The following is a 12,817-nucleotide window of genomic DNA, read 5'->3' as shown; positions in this document are numbered from 1 at the left end:
AGTTAGAGGTGGCAAAAATTGTGAATAAGCAACAAAAATGGGTGCAAATGGGGATAAAAAGTGGGAAAAGGGTCAGAAAGTAGCAAAATGGGTGAGAAGTGACAAAAAATGTGTTACAGTTGGCTTAAAATTGTACAAAAGTGGCAAAACTGGGGCAAAAAAAGAGTGGAAAGTGACCAAAATGGGCAAAAAGCAGTCAAGATTGGCTAAAATGGGCAAAAACTAGGAAAAAGGTGGTATTTAATGACAATAAGTAGCTTAAATAGGTTAAAATGCAGAGAATAACAGAGTGAAAAGGGGCAAAAATGGGATGTGACAAATAAAACAGGTAAAAAGTGTCATAATGGGCAAAAAAAGTGGTATCAAATGGCAAAAGATAGCCCTAATAGGCAAAAATTGGATAAAAGTGGCAAAAATGGGCAAAAAAGTAGGAAAAAAAACATGATATCCAATGGCAAAAGGTAGCTTAAATGGGTGAAAAAAGTGCAAAAAAGTTCCCTTTATTGGGGGGAATAATATTTAGAACCAAGACATAAATGAGCCACGTGTTGAGTATCACTACTTTATACGTTATTCAAACCTTCAAGTATGTTTTTTGTTTATTTTTTGTTTTTACAAAAATCTTACTTTTCTTGCTCATGCATTTATTTTTCTTTATCTAAATGAGAATAGTATGAGAAATGAGCATCCCCTTCAATAAAGCAACTGATATCAAATTTGCTGTATGAGCCAAACTGGTAGTAAGATATTTTTAGTCTAAATTTATCCCTACTTTAAACTCATCTAATATTGTACTTGTTAATATAGAATGATTTCTTGCTGATGTTTGTTGAACAACAGAAAAAATGAGGAACCTAAATAATTGCATTTCAAATCGCAATCACAGTATTGCAGGAAAAAATTGCAATTACGTTATTTTTGCAAATCGTTCAGCCCTAGTTAATTTTATGTATTTTTCAACAAATTCAACTAATAAATAATTCCATAGATAAGGACCATATGTACTGAAAACAATTAAATTGCTTTCAAGGCAGTTTATCCATAATAATATGAATATGGAGGTGCAACAAGCTTTAAGCTATAAATGAGGCGGCTGGGGTGGAGGAGGTGAGGCTGGCTACCAGCTGATCACAACGCACAGGTGTTAAACTCAAGGCCCGGGGGCCAAATCCGGCCCATGGAACGTTTGTATCTGGCCTGAGGGATCTTATCATGTTTGTATTCTAACTGGCCCACCAGTATGAGGTCTGCAGATTTCCTCCAGTATAATAATGTAAACTTCAACTTGATGATTTAAAATGACCTTGTTAAGCCAAAAATCTGAAAAAGTAAAGAGTAAGAAAGATTTCATAAAAAGTCAAGAATGTGGAGGAAAAAATTAATTTGTGTTTTATTTCATATTTTCAATTTTGCATCTCAAGATTACGACTTAAATTTATGATTTTGACTTTTCATTTCATATTTTGACCTTTTCCACTCATAATTTGGACTTTATATGTCATATTATTTATCTTTTAGAGTCCCAATTTTAAATTTTAAGTCATATTTTGACCTGTTCAACTCCTTACTTTAGCTTTTTAGTCCCACATTTGACTTTTAAACAGATGATTTTAATTTTTCCTCATATTTTGACATTTTAAATTCATAATTTTTACTTTTTGAACATATTTTTACCTGAAATTTAAATCATATTTTTTTTTAACTTTCTAAGTTATTATTTTGAATTCTAGCTCATATTATGACATTTTCATCTCCTAATTTTGGCTTTTTAATCCCATATTTCAAACTATCAGACTCACAATTTCAAATTTTAAATCATATTTAGACTTTTAAACTTATGATCCCAAATTTGATCTCATATTTTGACCTTTCAAACATATGATTTCAACTTTCTTCTTGTATATTTGCTCTTTAAAAACATTTTTTTCTATTTTTAATATTGTGTTCTGATGTTTTGAACTAATAAATTGGAATTTTTATCTGAGATTTGAGCCTTTAAACTCATCATTTTTACTTTTTTGAATTTCTAAATGATTTATCATCAGTGCTTTTTCATATTTTATTACTGGTGAAAATGAGGTTGACAGTTATGGTTAAATGTTGACCCTGTTCTGCCCTCAGGTCAGACCTAAATCCAGACTCTGGCCCCTGCTGTGCCTGAGTTTGACACCCCTGCTCTAACGGCTGATGACTTGAAAAATATTCTGTCATTTGCATTAATATTTAGGAAAATAGGAGGAAAATGTCATTTGCATAATAATGTGGAAAGTGGTGTATTGTCCCTTTTGACAGACATCTGTTGCTGGCATGATCAGTTTAATGCTGCGTTCAGGACATCTACAGCTGATTCAGAGCAGAGATTTATTACTGGGTGGAGGATCTGACCTGTTGGTCAAACTTTGATCTGTTTCACGGTCATAAATGACAGAAACTGTTAGTTTTTTGGGAGTTTTACACCAAAACAGTAATAACAAACTCTGTATGTTATTTTAAACATCAGTTTCCATGTTGGCCTGGAATCATACATATCTATCTCTAATAAAAGTCGAGTTTTAACAGATCAAAGCTTCATGACTTTGAATAGATTTGATGTTTTCTGACTGAAAAATGCAAGCTGCCCTCTGTTCTTTGTCTTGCTAGATTATTTGTTAGAAACTGGAGTTTCATGGCGGGGTTGTTGAGGATTTTCTGGGTCTGAGGAGCTGTTAGAAGCATTAGCATAGGCCAGTGGTTTTTAAAGTGTGAGGCAGGCCTCCCCTGGGGGGCGCCAACGGGGTTCAGGGGAGGCGCGGAACCATAAACCTGGAAAAAGGTGATTTGCTTTGCAAACCTCTGCTGTGCATGGAGCAAAATGGATAAACTTAGATAGATAGTTACTATAGGGACTGTGCTATAGAGCAGTGGTCCTCAACCAAAGAGCCAAATTGTTGAAAAATACCTTTGCAAGAGCCACAATCTAAGAGGTAAAAAGTGGCAAAAACAGCTTGAAGTAGCAATAAAAATAGGTTAAAGGTGGCAAAATGGTCAAAAAGCAGCAAAAAATGGATGAAAAGGGGCGAAAATGGGGAGAAAAATTGGACAAATGGTCAGAAAGTAGCAGAAATGGGTGAGAAGTGACAAAAAATGGGTGGAAAGTTACTTAAATGGGGAAAAAGCAGTCAAGGGTGGCAAAAATGGGCAAAAAAGAGGAAACAAGTGGTATGTAATGGCAAAGTGTAGTTTAAATGGACAAAAAATGGCAGAAAATGGGATAAAAGTGGCAAAAATTGGGAAAAGATGACAAAAAGATGTAGCAAAAATGAGCAAAGAAATTGGAAAAAAAGGGATGTTTAATGATGAAAGGTAGCTTAAATGGGCAAAAAGGTGAAAAAGGGCAAAATGGGATAAAAGTGGAAAAATTTGGGAAAAAATGGCAAAAAAATTTTACAACAAAGGGCAAAAAATGGGAGAAAAGTGGCAAAAATTGGGAAAAAGTGGCAAAAAGACAGCAATAATGAGCAAAAAATGGGAAAAAAGGATATTTAATGATGAAGCATAGCTTAAATGAGCAAAAAGGGGCAAAAATGGGATAAAAGTGGAAAAAATGGGGGAAAAGTGGTAAAAAGAAGTTGCAAAATGGCCCAAAAAATATGAAAAAGGGGTATTTAATGGCATTATAACTGAATAAGAGGGAATGGCGGATGTTTAATCACATTTGCAAACCAAAATATCCAAAATATATTACTTTCAAAAAAGTTTAAAGATTAAACATAAATGTTTGAAATGTCGTTTAATGTTTTTTTTCAGTTTGAATCCTTTTTGTGGGTGGGGGTCCACCGAATGAGTAATTTCTTCTTGGGGGAGGCTCACTCTCACACACTTTGAAAACCCCTGGCATAGAAGAAGAGAAGGTGAGGTTGCTTTTACATGTTTAAGTGTTCAAACGGCCGTACTCTTCACACCTCAAGGTTGTTTCAGTTCACAGTCAGGGTCTTTTGTCTTGGTGATGTCTCACTCATCCCCCACCTAAAGGGGTTCATCGATCGGGTCTGCATCACAGTCATGACTAATGAGTGCTGTCTATCCTCTCTGCAGCGCTCACATGCATGTGTAAAGGAGGGAGAAGTACATGGACTGAAGGCTGAATGCTCTGTTCCCAGGCTTTTAGTGCTGTAAGTAAAAACAGAGACAAACAATCAGGAAAAGCTGCATGCAGGGATTTTGCTTTAGTTGTTTATACTTCCTCATATCAGCACCACGTTCTCTCACAAACAGACCATGTCACCAAAGCAGGCATGTTGCTGTGACATCTCACTCTGGGGGGACAAACAGGGCTAGTACCAGTCCTTATTTATAAGGAATTTATTGTTACTGGTTACTTAAATTTATCTAGCTACATTTTCTCTTCTGTCTGTCTGGATCAGTGATACTCAGCGCTTGGCTCTGGAGCCACATATGCTCTTTTGTGCTGAACTGTGGCTCTTTTTTATCCACTGCAAGCCAAATTAATCAGTTTGAATCCCCATATTAACACAGTTGGCTTTAATTTTCAACCTTTATATTTTGTCTGGATGTTTCCATTGCCCTTATTTGCAAATTTTGCCTTTTTTTCAAAATTTCTGCCACTATAATTCATTTTTACTGCTTTAAGCCCACTTTTGCCATTTCTTTTTGCCCATTTTTATTACTTCTATCCTATTTTTGCCACCTGATTTTTTCTTCTTTTATTCTTTTTGCAATCCTTTCCCTTTTTTCCCACTTGTTGCCCATTTAAGCCACAGTGGGCCATTAAATGCCACTGTTTTCAGCATTCTTGCTGCCTTTTGACCATTTTTGCCCATTTTAGGCACTTATACACTCATTTTTTGCCATGTTTTTAGCCACATTTTGCCACCTGTTGTGCATTTTGTGGTAACTTCTAACCCATTTAGCCACTTTCTGCCTTTTTTTGCCCGTTTTAGCCGCATCTGGTCATAAATGCTTCTGCTTTCAGCATTCTTACCATTCTTTGCTGCTTTTTGCCCATTTTCCCACATTTTTGCCCATTTTAATCACTTTTACACTCACGCTTTTGCCATGTTTTTCCTGTTTTTTGACATATTTTGGCACCTGTCACTTATTTCTTGATACCTTCTCACCCATTTTGCCATTTTCTGCCCTAATTACCCACTTTTTTTTTTTTTTTTTAAATTATTTTTGGGCATTTGTTAGATAACGGAGGACAGTGGATAGAGTCGGAAACGGGGTCAAGAGTGGGGGAGAGACATGCGGTAAAGGGCCTCAGGCCAGATTCGAACCCGGGCCGCCCATGTACATGGGGAGCTCCTCTAACCACTAGGCCACCTGCTCCCCCTAATTACCCAATTTTTCTCCCCGTTTTTCCACTTTACACCCATTTTTTCCCATTTCATGCCTACTTTGCCCCTTTTGCCACTGTTTTACCATTATTTGCCACCTTTAACTTATTTTTATTGCATTTTTTTTCCATTTTTGCCACATTTTACAACTTAGATTGTGGCTCCGACAAAGGCTGTTTTTAACAGTTGGGCTCTTTTGTTGAGTAACGCTGCTCTGGATGAAAAAACAGGGCTCTGATTTATTTTTAGCTAAGACACATGAATGCTGAATACCTCCACCTGACTGAAAAGATGGAATCTTAATTGTGTTTTTAATTTTATAGGTTTTAAAGAACTGAAAATGGTCATTTGTTTAAAACTCTGTTGTGCATAATAATGGGGAACAGTGCATTTTGAGGTTTTTATTTTTTTTAAATAACAGCTATCATTATGAATTTTGTTCAAAAACATTTGAATTATGCTCTAATGGCTGATGATATTCTGTCATTTGCATTAATAGTTAGGAAAATAACAGAAAAATGTCTTTTGCATAATAATGTGGAAAGTGGTGTAAATCATCAAGGTGATTCCTTTTGGTCTCATGTTGTGGTTTTGTAAGGATTTTGGTGGGTCCCAGAAGATTTGGAAAAGACTTGTGTTTAAATTCAGGTATTGAGGAATGAAGTTTATTGAAGAAAATTCAAAAATGCTTTTTATATCTATTCATAAAAATGTTAGTGCTCTTCATTGCATATTGAAGATATTGCTCCTTCATTGACTAAAGCTTCTCCCTACTGGGACCTTTGCTCTTTGTTCCCTTCCTCTCACTGATATAAAGGAACAGCCAGCCAGTGATTCACAACCAACTGGAAAGTGAAGACGGAGAACAAAGGGACGGCTGTTGTGGCTGTTTTCTTCAGAGGCGTGAGCTGAAATGGCGAAGGAAGCTCTGCAGGTCAGAGAGACCATTTCTTGCACCATCTGTCTGGATCTCCTGAGTGAACCAGTAACCATCCCCTGCGGGCACAGCTACTGTATGAGCTGCATCAAAACCCACTGGGATGAAGAATACAAGAACGGACTCTACAGCTGTCCTCAGTGCAGACAGTCCTTCAGACCGAGGCCTGACCTGGTGGAGAGTGCCACGCTAGCACTGTTAGTGGAGGAGCTGAAGAAGACTGGACTCCAGGCGGCTCCTGCAGACCACTGCTTCGCGGGACTGGAAGATGTGGCCTGTGACGTCTGCACAGGGAGGAAACGGAAGGCCAGCAAGTCCTGTCTACAATGCTTGGCTTCATACTGTGAGGCAGACCTGCACTGTCATCTTGACTCTCCTGTCTTCAAGAAACACAAGCTGGTGAAGCCCTCCAAGAGTCTGCAGGAGAAGATGTCCTGCTGTCCTGATCAGCGGTCTATCTGTCACTCCTGCTCTGCTGATGGAGATAAAGGCCAGGACGTCGTATCAGCTGCAGTGCAAAGAACTGAGAGGCAGCGGAAGATCGAAGACAGCCGACGAGAGATCCAGCAGAGGATCCAGAGTACAGAGAAGGATGTGAGTCTGCTGCAGAAAGAACAGGACTCTATCAATCGCTCTGCAGACAAAGCAGTGGACCACTGTGAGATGATCCTGTCTCAGCTGGTGCATCTCCTGGAGAAAGGAGGCTTCGATTTGACGAAGCAGGTCAGATTCCAGCAGGGAAATGAGCTGGGTCGCGTCAGGGAGTTACAGGAGAAACTGAAGCAGAAGGTCTTGGAGCTGAAGGGGAAAGACGCTGACCTCGAGAAGCTCTCACATACAGACGACCACAACCAGTTCCTACAGGACTACCCCTCTCTGTCAGGACTTGATGAACCTTCAGACCTCTCCAGGATTGATTTCCGTCCTCTTACGTACTTTGAGGATGTGACGGCGGCGGTTTCAGGACTCAAGGATAAACTACAGAAGGAACTGAGTGAAACATGGACAAACATCTCTCAGATTGTGACTACGGTGGATGTTTTACTGGCTCAGCCGGAGCTCAAGACCAGAGCGGACTTCTTACAGTACGCATGTGAGCTCACAATCGATCCAAACACAGTAAACCCGTGGCTGTCGTTATCTAAAGAGAACAGAAGGGCGACAGTCATGAGAAGGAAGCAGCCTCATCCCAAACACAAGGACAGATTCATGTTTTGGCGCCAGGCGTTAAGCAAGGAAAGTCTGACAGGACGCTGTTACTGGGAGGTGGAGTGGGCAGGACAGGGAGTCTACATCGCAGTGGCGTACAAGGACATCCGCAGAGGAGCCAAAGCAGATGACTGCTGTTTTGGATACAACAAAAAATCCTGGGCATTCGAATGCTTCAAAAATAAGTATGAGTTCTGGTTTGACTTTGTTTCGTTTCCAGTCACAGGTCCATGGACGTGCAAAGTAGGGGTGTACCTGGACCACAGCGCAGGTATTCTGTCCTTCTACAGCGTCTCAGACACCATGACTCTTCTCCACAGGGCAGAAATCGGATTCACTCAGCCTCTCTATGCTGGACTTTGGCTGCGCTATCCTGCCCCTGGTATCAGTGCTGAGTTCTGTGAGCTGAAGTAGACCGAAAAGGACAGTGGGGTAGAGTCTTTGTTGTTCAATAGTTATTCACAATTATTGTGAATTTTGTTGCATTGTGTTTATTTTCCAAACCCATCTTGTTCCATTGATGCTCACCATGACAGCTGTTAGTTGGTGTGACTTGTTATTTTCATGTGAAAGCATTTACTTCATGAATAAACACCCATAAACAAAGTATAATCTCCTAGTTTTTATTCCTTTAAGTCATTCCTGGTTAGTTTTAGTTCCACTTAGCAAGTTGTTATAGTTTACTAAAACTAACTAAATAACTAAAATTCAAAAATCATTTTAGTTAACCGAAACTAAATCAGAACTAAGCTGGAAAAACGAAAACTAACCAAAACTTCATAGTGCACTTACAAAACCAACTAAAACTAGAAAAAAAATGCAATTCTAGCTGAAATAGAGTGGGGATGCTGAGAGCTGAACTATGGAAGTGCTGCTGAAAATAGCTGAAAAGCAAAAAAAAAAAAAAAAAAAAAAAATAAGCTCAAAACAGCATAAAAAGATCCATGAATATGGCAAAAAAATGGCTGAAAATAGCATAAAATAGCTAAATCTTCATGAAGTTTGATCAGTATTTATTATAAAATCAATAGAAGATATAAAAAATAGGAATCACTCCTAAATAGCTGAAAATAGCATAAAAAATCTCAAAAAATAGCATATAATAGCTAAACTGTCATGAAGTTCGATCAGTGTTTATTAGAACTCTATAGGGGATATCAAAAATGTGAATCACTCCTCTGAAAATAGCATTAAAACTCTTTTAAAATAGCAAAAAATAGCTAAATTGTCATGAAGTTTCATCAGTATTTTTTAGAAATCTATAGAAGATATCAAAAATGTGAATTACTCCTAAATATCTGAAGTTTGTCTACGTTTTAAAGCAAAAATGAAGTCTGTAGAAGTGAGCTGAAGTTCCAAGTCTTAGAAGTTGAGTTTTAGAGAATTTGAGAGCTGATACATCTGAAATAATGTTATTTTAGTTTAAGAAAAAGCCAAATGGTTCAAAAAGTATAAATAGTATGAAAAAGTACAAGCACAAGAAGCTGAAGATGGTAGAACAGTGAAAATAGCTCAAGGAATCCCAAAGTTATGAGGAGTTGAAGAAGTGCAGATATGTGAAATTCTGCTATCTGCTTAACATTGTTACAGCCTGAATATATCAGCCTTTTTCACATGTACTAACAGTTTTCAGACGGCCCTGAAACCTCCCTGAGCTGATTGCACACATGTACCTCACAGTGAGAGGAAGGCAAAGGGAAACAGACAGAGAAACAGTCTAATGCTAGTAAGACAAATCAGAAACAAACTATGCTCTATCTACTTTCATATTTATGGTATCAATAAAAAAGCAGAGAAGAAAAATGACAGAAAAATGTCATAACAAAGGACTTTAGTTGCATGCATGGAGGTCACATCTGTTAACTAGAGGAAGTTTCAGAAGTTTAGAGCAAGTGTAAATGAATTTAGCAGTATGTACTTAATCTGGATCAAACAGGACTGATACCACATTACCAGTGTTGAACCAAAGCATCAGTGCGTCCCATGTTCTGCACCTTTCCTGGACTGTCCCATTAGATTCATCATAGAACGACCCGTTCAGCCCAGGACCATCATCGTCAGTCCCTGCCCTCCATGTCCACCACAATGAATAGGACCATCAGCACCCACCCTATGGACTCTAATGGTCCAAGCCGCTCTCCAATGATGAGCTGAGAACAGGTCGCACACTTCCATGAACATCCTAATCAAGGTCAACAAAGCAAACATGTAAACAGTCTTTAGACACACAAGGGGGGGGGGTCCAAAAGTTTTGATGTGAGATACTGAAGCCCCTCATCAACTACCTGGTCTTCTCCTGGACTAAGGGGCCTCCTCAGAGTCACCAACCGAGGTGTCCCACTTCTACCTCCTTGTAGTTTTTTGAAAACATGTTTTTAACATCAAATATACACTCATATCTCTGACCAGATTTTCATTATCAGTTGTCGGTACTGTCACTGTCCAACATGACCAACATACCAGTGGTTCACATATTTCACAGTTTGGGTCATAATTGGTCAGGGGAGGTGGTGGATGGTCCTGACTTTGTGAACTTTAGTAATAATAGAACTAGATTATCATTAAATCCTCAAAGCAAGGTGGGAAGTGTTTGTCTCACTAAAGTATGTATACTGTTCATTCTGAGACACTTTTTGATGATTTTTGCAGCTTTTTAAATGTGTTCAATGAAGTTATTCACAATCAACTCTGACAGTATATAAAGTCTTAACACAACTAAACGTTGGGCTCAATTCAAGCCCTTTTGACCCAAACATCTCTGAGTAGTTCAGATCTACATTTATCTTGGAGGTTTTTTCACTGTGTGCCAGAGTCTGGGTCTCTGATTGTATGAGGCATGAAGACAGATTATGGCTGTAATCCCAGTCTTTATTCTGGTGTTGTTACTGCCCACAGAGTTTTGTCAGTTTAAATGATGGAGAAGCACTTTCAAAGAAAATCAAGAAGACATACACAGTGTTACGGTGGTGTACTGCATTCACTCGAAAATAAAAAAAAATCATCCTGTTTTAATGAGATAATATCTCATTAAAACAGGATTTTTTAAAATTTTCCTGTTTTTATGAGATTATATCAAATAAAAACAGGAAATTTAAAAATAAATGAAAAAAATCCTGTTTTATGAGTTAGTATCTCATAAAAACAGGAAATTGAAATAAGAAATAAATTCCTGTTTTTAAGGGTTAGTTTTGAGTAAAAACAGGAAATTCAAAAATAAGTAAATAAAAATCCTGTTTTTACTAGATAGTTTTGTCGTTAAAAACAGGAGGATTTTTTAATTTTCAAGTGAATGCATTATGCCACTGTACAGTGTGACGTTGATACTAGGGATGAACAGATGCATCAGTTGAACATCTGGATGAGCTGAAATCAGCCTGTCTGATGGCATTTAACACATTTTGGGCTGAAAATGTGACCTGTTTGATAAACTCTGGTCTGTTTTGGTCAAACATGAGCGAAAATGATGGCACAGGGTAGCCAAAGCAGCAATGCTAAAACACTGACAACATGCATTTTATTTTAAACATTGGTATCAGCCCTGATTTTAAACTCAAAGCATCTCTAGTTTAAAGAAAAACCAAAGCCAAGCACATAAAAACACCAGAGCTGGTTAGAGCAGGCTAGAACAGAAGCTCCTGCTATAATGAATAACAATGATAACCCCTCCCTGATGATGAAACCACACTGTGCTTAGCCCCTCCCCTTGGCTGATATAAGGGACAGGACATGGCCCATCATCTCCACTGAAGACCAGATACTCATCTGGACTGACCTTTGATCTGGATCAGAGAGAAGACTACCCACACCTCTACCAAGCAGAGATGGCTCAGAGCGGAGTTCAGCTGGACCAGGAGAGGATGTCCTGTTCCATCTGTCTGGACCTCTTCAAGAATCCAGCCACTGTTCCCTGTGGACACAGCTACTGTCTGGGCTGTATCAAAACCCACTGGGACAAAGAGGACATGAGAGGAATCTACAGCTGTCCTCAGTGCAGGGAGACCTTCACACCCAGACCTGTCCTGGGGAAAAACATCCTGTTGGCAGACTTGGTGGATGACATGAAGAAGAACCAACCCCAGGCAGCTGCTGCAAACCACTGCTATGCTGGACCTGAAGATGTGGCCTGTGACGTCTGCCCTGGGAGAAAACGCAAAGCCAGCAAGTCCTGTCTGCAATGTCGGGTCTCTTACTGCGAGGAAGACCTTCACCTTCACCGTGAAGCTCCAGCCTTCAAGAAACACAAGCTGGTGGAGCCTTCCAAGAAGCTCCAGGAGAACATCTGCCCTGAACACCATGAGTTGATGGAGATATTCTGTTGCAGCGATCAGAAACTCATCTGTTATCTCTGCTTATTGAAAGAGCATAAAGACCACGACATGGTCTCAGCTGTGACAGAGAGGACTGAGAAGCTCACACAGAGCAACGCTCATCAACCAATCACCCAGCAGACAAGGGACAACGACATCGAGAAGCTCAACCAAGACCTGGGGAAGATCAACCTCTCTGCAGACGAAACACTGGAGCAGAGGGCCGTGACCCTCACATGGGTTATCCACCTTGTGGAGAAAAGATATTCAGATCTGGAAAGGCGGGTCAGTCCCTGGGACAGACTTAAAGCCAGTCAAAGGAAAGCGGATAAAAAGCACCTGGCGAAGGTGACCAAGGAGGTGAGGGCTGAGCTGGCTGAACTGGAGAAGCTGATCCACACAAAGGATCAGGTCTAGTTTCTACTGCCCCTCACTGTCACAACTCAGTGAAACTACAGAGCTGACGTGGAGAGGAAGAGGACTCTGTGTGGCAGTCGCACACAAGCAGAACAACAGAGTAGGACCCGCAGATGCACCCGGGTTTGGACTCGATGGCACCTCTCGGGCATTGTCTTGTTGCAACCAGAAGTACGACTTTTGTTCCAGGAATACTGTGACTCCACTCAGAGGTCCATGGTCCACCAGAGTAGGAGTGTACCCGGATCACAGTGCAGGTGTTCTGGCCTTCTACAGCATCTCTGGAACCCTGACACTCCCCCACAGGATCCAGACCACGTTCACTCAGCCTCTCTGTGCTGGACTTATGCTGCCAAAAGGCTTCTATGGAGGCACTGCTGAGTTCTTTAAGCTAAACTTGACAGAAGGCATTTATGGGTCAAAGTTCAGGTTTCTATCTGAAATGTGATAAGCTGTTTAGTGCTGCATCTCTCAGTGGAAACTATGCTAGTAGCCCTCGTTCCTCTGCCATGGATGTCAACAAGGAAACCATGGATATTTATCGATGGTGAACTAATGTTTTACAGAAATGTGCAGATTTTTACATTTATTCCTTGCACTTTAAGACTCCA

General features: G+C 39.7%; 1 protein-coding gene across 1 annotated transcript; it reads left to right on the top strand.

Annotated features, from left to right (window-relative positions):
- The first annotated feature begins 6,249 nt into the window (after positions 1-6,249).
- Positions 6,250-7,896, top strand: LOC121520264 (tripartite motif-containing protein 16-like). The gene has a single exon (XM_041803638.1). The coding sequence runs from the start codon at positions 6,250-6,252 to the stop codon at positions 7,894-7,896; it is 1,647 nt and encodes a 548-aa protein (XP_041659572.1).
- Positions 7,897-12,817: the final 4,921 nt, after the last annotated feature.

Source organism: Cheilinus undulatus, linkage group 13 (genome assembly GCF_018320785.1).
Source record: "Cheilinus undulatus linkage group 13, ASM1832078v1, whole genome shotgun sequence".
NCBI lineage: Eukaryota > Metazoa > Chordata > Actinopteri > Labriformes > Labridae > Cheilinus > Cheilinus undulatus.
Note: the sequence above shows the minus strand (reverse complement) of the source record. Positions and strands in the feature narration are given on the sequence as shown.

Excerpts from the sequence above, each read along its gene's own strand:
- LOC121520264 (XM_041803638.1), top strand. The coding sequence starts at position 6,250 with ATGGCGAAGGAAGCTCTGCAGGTCAGAGAGACCATTTCTTGCACCATC.